Source organism: Sipha flava, unplaced genomic scaffold (assembly GCF_003268045.1).
Source record: "Sipha flava isolate LNK unplaced genomic scaffold, YSA_version1 266_pilon_pilon, whole genome shotgun sequence".
NCBI classification, from domain to species: domain Eukaryota; kingdom Metazoa; phylum Arthropoda; class Insecta; order Hemiptera; family Aphididae; genus Sipha; species Sipha flava.
The window spans coordinates 303,733-312,460 of NW_020272930.1; the positions used below are offsets into that span (position 1 = coordinate 303,733).

Genomic DNA, 8,728 nt, shown 5'->3' on the forward strand with positions numbered 1-8,728 from the left:
AACAAACAAAATTGAAATAACTTATTAATTTTAAAACATAACATAAAAGAAGCACTGGCAGTGTTAACTGAATTAAAACTCAGACATATTTTCAAAATCCTATACTTCAATTGATGAAAACGTATTTGAATAATCGGGATCATTGATAGAATCGTCAAAACTTGTATAACTAATATCACTCATTATATTATTAAGTATTTCCGTATTTAATGTTAAATAAAAAATATTTTAAATTATAATATGTAGTATTATTTATTTAAAATTTATTGTAATGAACAAGATAAACACCGTAAAGCCGGCAACAAATGTGAGTATGATAGTACAACAATGTGATAACAAGACGTAATCATATTTTAAATACAATATGACCAACATTTTGGAGCAACAACTAGATATATATCTGGATATGTCTTATTGTTGCACCAAAATACAAACCAGACATCTCCATTTGTACAATATCTCTGTATTTAATGATTGGATTTGTCTGGTTGTTGCACCAATTGCAGTGGCGTATTTTTTTTTTTTGGGGGGGGGGTTCACGGTGTCTGGACACCCCAAACCAAAAAAAAAAAAAAATTCAATCTTTAATTTTGATAAATTTTAAAAGGAATTTGACAAACAAAAATATGTGGTTCGTTATGAACTATTTTAATATTATATAAAGTCCTGAACTAATTAGGAAAGAAAATAAATTTAGTTTTAAATAATGTACTTATTATCCTATTATATTTTTAATTATTTATAAAACTGTTATTCTTATAGCACCACTGGTATCGAATGTAACTAACAAAATATATATTAATAATTATTAAATTATTTTGACCGATGATGATAACTATATAGTTACTAATATATATTAATATGTTTAAATAATATTATGTTATTATTATCCTATTATAGTATACATGCAATTTATATTTTTATCTTGCGGCTCCGTGCTTTCATGTGTCTGTGTTAAGCTCGATTCACACTAGCGGTCTCAGTTCGGTCCGGTCACCGTCAAGTTAACATCGATAGTACATAATCCAACGGCATCGTACACACTATCGATCACGATCAAGTCATGGTCAGGTCCAGTCAAGTCTCGACCGATCGATGCACGATCTAGACTGCCGCGGTCACGAGCTTTTTGATCAAGACCGCTTAGTGTGAATAATCAACCGTCACGCTAATCTCGGTCGTATCCATTATTTTGATTATTTTTTGAACACTTTTGTACATTTTGTAGCAACGTTTAGATAGAACTTGACTGATTGTGACCGGTAATGAGAACTGTACATCATAATTCTTGACCGTGACTTGACCGTGACCGAACCGAACCAAGACCGCTAGTGAGAATCGAGCTTTACTTGTTTTTTCAGCGGGAATTTGTGTTTATTTAGATATTAATATATTACAATGATGTTTCTTTTTTTTTAATATATTAATACGTTGAATCTTAAATGTCCATGTACATTTATTTTAAAACAAATTATTATTTATCAATTGAATTTGAATCATTTTTCATTTAATCGTCGTCAAAGAAAGAAAGCAGATAAAATATACAGTGAAATAATAATATTATCATATTATTGTCATTGGTGAGTACCTACCTATATTATTTATAATATATATTTTTCACAAATGCACATAATTCATAAATTAATATTAATTCAAATTAAAATACAGTAAAACCTCGATAAGACGGAACTTCGGTAAGACGGAAACCTCGGTATAACGGAACATATTTTTGGTCCCGTTTCAAATTACATACAATTAACTAACCCCGTCAAGACGGAAACCCCGTTAACACGGAAAAATATCATGGTCCTAAGCGATTTCGTCTTATCGAGGTTTTACTGTATTATAATTAAGTATTTTTTAAACTAATAATAGGCATATTATATAATATTCTTTATCTAAATTATATAGAATCCTAATATTTTTAAGTCATTTTTTCTCGTTGCTTTATTATTATTTAAGTATTAAAACTAGGATCACATATTCACAGAAGCGTTAAAATTAGAATAATCATCCATTATGCATTTTTAATTGTAAAACTATTATGACCTAGAAAATACAATTTTTGCATTATACTTATTTCAGATATTAAGTAAAGAGATTGAATTAAAATATTAATTGAAATGTCACAAACAAATCAAAATTCTATAACTTCTTTCTTTAAAATACAGTCCAAACGAGAACTATCGCCGTCTACTGTATCAAGTGAGTTTAAAAAGTCGTCTAAAGTAATGGATTCCAATGAACAATCATTAACTGTTCCAAATATTAAACCATCGAGTTGTGATTCCCAATTAACCTCGCAATTAATCATTAATACTGATTATAATTGTCATGATATTGGATTTTATATTAATCGAACATTAACCGAAAAAGAAATAGCTATTGTATGACACAAGTTTGGGTTCCACTAATAGATTACAATTTCCATCAAAATCATACATTTTACAAAATAAAAGGAAACATTTAAAATTTCAATATTCCTGGCTTTTAAAATTTCCTTGGCTGACATATTCAGCTAAAGTAAACGGAGCTTTCTCTAAAATATGTGTAAGTTTCTCTTAGTCTGAAGGACATAATTCTTAGGGATTAGGTGCTTTAGTAAAAAATAAATATAATAACTGGAGAAAGGCAATAGAAGATTTCAAGGAACACTCAAATCGGGAATATCATTAAACTTGTGTACCTATGTAGCGCTGATCATTTTCTTGAAGTACAAAAAAATCCTTCTCAATCTATAATTTATAAATTAGAAACAGGCAAAATACATCAAATTGAAAAGAATCGAAAGAATATAATTCCAATAATTTTATTATGTGGTAAACAAAATATTTCCCTTAGAAGCCATAGAGATTCAGGGAAAACAACTATTGAAGAAGCTGACGATGTCCATCTTGACAAAAATTAAGGTAACTTCCAAGAAATACTTCGATATAGAGCACAAGGAGATCCAGACTTAAAATCATTTTTAGAATCTTCCGGTAATATTCAGTATATAATTCAAAATGATATAATAGAATCTTGCAATTAAATTATTTTAAAAAAAATTGTTACAAGAGTAAATTCTCAAAAATGTTTCACTATTCTTGCTGATGAAACAGCAGATATCTCTGGCATAGAACAGATTTCATTACGTGTAAAATATTTAAATATTGAAACTAAAGTACTCCATGGAGATTTTCTTCGATTTTTCCCTACAACAGACATGACCGGTATAGGTTTAGCAAATACAATTTTAAATAATTTACATGCATTTGGAATTTATTTGAAATATATGAGGGGACAAGGATACGATGGTGCCTTTACAATGTCTGGTGCATTCAATGGAGTTCAAGCGGTAATTCGCAAAAGTTATCCACTTGCCTTGTATATTCATTGCGCAGCTCATGTGTTAAATCTTTCTGTAACTAATTCCTGCTTAGTACAAGGAATAAGAAATTGTTTAGGGACAATTTCAAAAACTAGAGATTTTTTTATATATCTGAAGCGTAAAGATGTTTTAAATAATGCAATTGAAGAATTATAATAATTACTAAAGAATTTAGTCTTGGACTGTTATTACCAAAACAATTACAACGGATAAATATAGATTTAGTAGAAGCTATGAGCCTTGCAGAAGATACCTTAAAAGAATTTCAGACATTACGAACAAATGTAAATATTAAATTTCATACTATTTTTGAAGATTCAAAAAGTTTAGCAAGTACGTTTAATGTAGATATATCTATGCCAAGAATAACAGGTAGACAAAAAAAATAGAGTTAAAATTGTCACTGAATCATCAGAAACCTATTTTTGAATGAGCGTATTTATACCTTATTTAGATACATTCATCGAACAACTAAAATCAAGATTTATCGACCACAAAAGTACAATTTTTGAGATTTTAAATCGTTAATATCTGTTGAACAAAATGAAACGACATTTTTAAAGTTGGCAAAAACTTACACGACTGATTTAAGTAAATGTCAAGATTCTATTTTATTATCAGAATATAAACTATGGCAAAGACGGTTAAAAATGTTGAGACTTGTAATTTACCAAAAAACGCAATGGAAGCAATAATACTATGCAATCAAGAAATATATCCAAATGTTTTTAAATTGCTACAAATATTTGCAACATTACTAATTTCTTCTTCATCGATTGAGAGAACCTTTTCAAATTTAAAAAAGAATAAAGACTTACTTACGAAACACAATATCTCAAGTAAATATAATTTATTAATAGTTTATTTTATTTATCTAAAAGTAATATATTTTAAATTTTATTATAGAAGAGATTAAATGGTTTGGCCATGTTATCGATTCACAGAAATTAACAAATTACTACTGATGATGTTTTGAAGAAATTAAGCTTAAAAAAAGGCGTCTTGAATTTATCATTTAAATTAATTTATATAATACTTTTAAGTGTATTTATTATTTCATATTTTCTATTTTAAAAATTATTATTATTTGTTTTTATTCTTAAATTAAAATTATGTTTACAGTAGGTATTTTATACATGTATGATTTAAATTACATAAAAATTACTACTTTTAATTAAATAAATAAAAAATTTTTTATTACAATATTAGATGAGTATATTATGAACTTAGTGGTAGTAAATATAAAACAGAGAATTGTTACAACCAATTAACAAATAAGTATATACCTATATTATCTGGACACTCCTCCCCCCCCCAAAAAAAAAACATGCAAAATACGTTTAATGTGTTTAATGTATTTTGTTAACTGTAGTGAATAACATTGAATAAAATAGTATGGAGTGTGGACATTCAGCCCATTGTTCTTAAACTGCATCATGCAATTTGTAACGCGCTGCAAATGTATATCTAGTGGTGTAGTATCTAGTATCTAGTGGTTTTATATTTTATAATCTTAATAGAAGTTATAAACATGTAGTTACAAAGGATTAATTAAATTTTTTCGAACTTATTGAGAGAAAATAATTGTCGTGTGAAGCGAGAAAATTTATTTTAAAATTAATATCCATATTTTTTTAGTGCGTATACCCAAAAATATATTTACCAATACACCACAGGTTAAAGGTAATATATATAATATAATATTTAAAATATGTAATGTTGTATTTCATAGTATTGATTGGTAAATTCTACATTTGAAAACGTTTTAAATTTTATACTAATTTAAATAACGCAAAACGCTAAATTGTTCATAACGTTTTAATTGTCAATAATAATTTTAATAATAACGGTAAACGGAAAATTTTTTAAACATTTAAATTTATATAACGTTTAAATTATTTATAGCGTTAAACCCTTAATTGCTTATAACGTTTAAATGTCCCATAACGGTAAATAATATATATTATTTTGATTTAAGCCCTGATCCATACTTAGTGAAAAATCAAATAAATCACAAGCGAAACTTTCAAAACACAGATAAGTGTTAAAAAAGAACTACACAAAAGTCCATTCTAATGATCCGGCATTAGATAAACAAAAAAAAAAAAACCACAAATATTAAGTATTCACCTAATATAAATATTACCAAACATTTTACTTGTACATTTTGAGCCTGAATTAAAGAAAAAATTCGAGTCCCCCCCCCAAGAAGTAAGTCTAAATACAGCCCTGTCGCCTACTATAGTTATTGATGGATAATTAACTTATAAAAAAATAAATTAAAAATTTTTTTCATTAAAAAAAAAAAGAAAAAATAAGGGCTCAAAAGACTGTCTAGAGAGTACCAACTGGGGCAGGTATTATGTAACTATTTATTGAATGATACTATATGTTTAAATTTAAAAATGATAAATCATCATATTCTAAAAAACAATTCTGAGTGATAGTTGTTAAAATATTATTTGTCACTTTTAAGTGATTAATAGCTGTATAAGTAATGTATAGCTATATATTATAAATATTAATATCAAATATAATATTTTAACTCAAATTTATTACATGTATAGGTAGGTAAATAAATAATTTTATTTGATTGTAATAAAATCAAAATTGTACGTAGATGTACAAATATATGTGCAAAAACCCAATTTAATTATTAAAAAAATATAAAAAAAAATCACTGATAAAATATTGTATTAATAAAATGTAATAAATAATTAATATTTTATTTTAGCAACAAATGTTTGTCATCACATTCATTGTGATTTTATTTGTACTTCTGGATCAAAGGGACCCATGTGTGTTTGTGAAGATGGATCACAAGTTGAACCGGGAGCTATTTGTGATGTAATTTATATTTTAATATGTTGATTTTGAGTTTTATAATATTTAATTTATTTTAGGATGCTGGTCACAGAAAATTGCCAACATTTAAAATTATGAATAAAAATAGTAATAGGATTTCACTGTTTGTTGCTTTTTTTATAGTTATAATTCTGGGATTGTCATTGTTTTATTATTATCTATATCACTACAAAAAGAAACCATTAAAAACATCACTTAGGTAATATCTTTAACTTATATAATTACAAGAAATATTTTGATATTTCTGTTCATTAAAAGTAATAATACTTTTCTTTTTTTTTTCTTTTTTTTGTGGTTAAACCGACAGCAATTATACCTAAATATTATACCTTAATTATAACTATTTCATAGGTTTCATTTTCAAAACCCAATGTTCAACAATAAAAAAAAAATTATTCAACCTGAACAACTTGAACCAGAATGCCATGCTTATGAGAATCCTTTTAATGAAGTAATTACCTTGAATTTTTAGATTAATAACTAATTTAACTTATTATATTTTTTTTTTATTAAAATAGATAAAAATATGTATTTACAATCTGTAATATACTAAAACAATAAGTAAATTTGATATATTTTTTTTTATGTACAAGGTTCGAAAGCTTGAGTGAAGGGGCGTCCATCGAAACTACTTCAAACTGTTTTTTTTTTTTTTATTAATTTATTTAGCGAAGTATATCACGAGGCCAATTGCGTTTTAGTTTACAGGGAGGGTTATCAGGGAAAATCTTAGAGGAGAGATTTGAAATTAGTGGGTTTGAATGATTATTTGTATAAAAATGAAATTTTTTATAGTGTGCAGAAGCGAGGGTGTGAAGAGTAGAAATGTTTAGGTTTTTATGGATTGTATGATTACTAACATACCAAGGTACATTTGTCAGGAGGCGGAGAGTAATCGACAGAAATGATTGGAGAAGATTTAGGTTTGACATTTTGGTCGATCCCCATTTTTGTGTTCCGTATGTCATTGCAGGACGAAATAATTGTTTGTATACAAGAGTTCTGTCGCTAAGTAAAATTTTAGAACGGAGAAGTTCTCGAAGTTTATGTAGTTTTATTTTAATTGATTTCCTTTTAGTTTTTATGTGAGTGACCCATGTTAATCTTTGGTCTAGATGAATACCTAAATATTTTACTGAATTTTCTCTGGTAATATTTTCGTTATTGAATGTAGGTAACCGAAGGGCTGTTATTGGGTCGAAGTGTACATGTGATGTGTGATGATATATTTTAATTCTCCATAGATTAAACCAATTTTGTAGCTCATTTAAATGGGGTTGTAGGTTTTCCGTTGCAGTGTATATATCTGGGTCAGATGATGCTACGCATGTGTCATCGGCAAACTTATTATTTACAGAAAAAATACATTTTATATTATAAGTAAACTAGTATTCTCATTTTTTTTTCTACTAAAATAAAACTAGCGTAGGTCATTTAATAGCATAGAAATATCAAAATAATTTGATCTTGAAGTATACATGTTGTTACTATGATGAAGTCCAAAATTGTTGTATGTTGACATTCACTTAAGATTGGCATTAACATTGGCAAATATCATTGATGAATTTGAAAATAATATTCTATAAGGAATTTTAAATTTTCATAGTAACATTTTTGTTTAAAAAATTTCATATTTTTAGTTTTCAGTTCAATAAATATGCATCAATAAATTTTTTTTTTTCTATAGAATATAATTATACATAATTTATGAATTGAATAAATGTAATTTAATTTTTAATTATTTTGTTGATATTTTTAATGAATTAAAATTTAATTTATTTTAGATTTAATAATTCTAATTAAATTATATTTTTTAGGATGAGTTAATAAAAGGTAATGTTCCTTCAGCTCCTTATGGATCTTTTGTTAATTATAATGATGAAAGGTATATTTATGAGAGTAACTCAAGATCTCAACATATTTCATTATCAGTTTCAGAGCATGAAGAAGATCAAAGAAAAAAACTTATTGTTTTATAAAAAAAATAGTATGAATAATACTAATGGGAGAGTATTATTAATTTTAATCTTTTTGAATTATTCGAGTATTGTATTATTGTATTACCTGCATTATTAATTTTAATAATTATACAACGAAAATAATTCTCAAAATGTATACATTTATATAAATATAAATTTTATAATATAGTATATTCATTATAAAGGAAATAGTTTTTTAATAATTAATTCTTTGTTGATGTTATAATTACATAAGTTATCAAGTATTCTTTATTTGTGATTTCTATAAAGTTGAGTTTTACAAAAAAAAAAAAAAATGTAAAATAATAACTCTAATATATATGTTATTTTAAATCTGAATATTATTTAAGCTTTGTTAGATTTTTTTTTTTAAATATTATAAAACACGAAAAATTAAAATATACAGTACAATAAACATAGTAAAATATAGAGTACAATGATTAATTATTTAGAATTTAAACTATTACTAATCAAATTTGTAAAACATGTATTGTAAAATGTTTTAATATTTTAC

At 25.7% G+C, this 8,728-nt stretch overlaps 1 protein-coding gene across 1 annotated transcript in view; it reads left to right on the forward strand.

The window, feature by feature from the left end:
- The window catches only part of LOC112685126 (putative vitellogenin receptor), a 29,899-nt gene extending 21,685 nt beyond the window's left edge, over window positions 1–8,214 (forward strand). The window contains 4 exon segments of the mRNA XM_025556910.1: window positions 6,105–6,217; window positions 6,274–6,434; window positions 6,587–6,686; window positions 8,053–8,214. Coding sequence (XP_025412695.1) covers window positions 6,105–6,217; window positions 6,274–6,434; window positions 6,587–6,686; window positions 8,053–8,214 — 536 coding nt within the window.
- The last annotated feature ends 514 nt before the right edge of the window (window positions 8,215–8,728 follow it).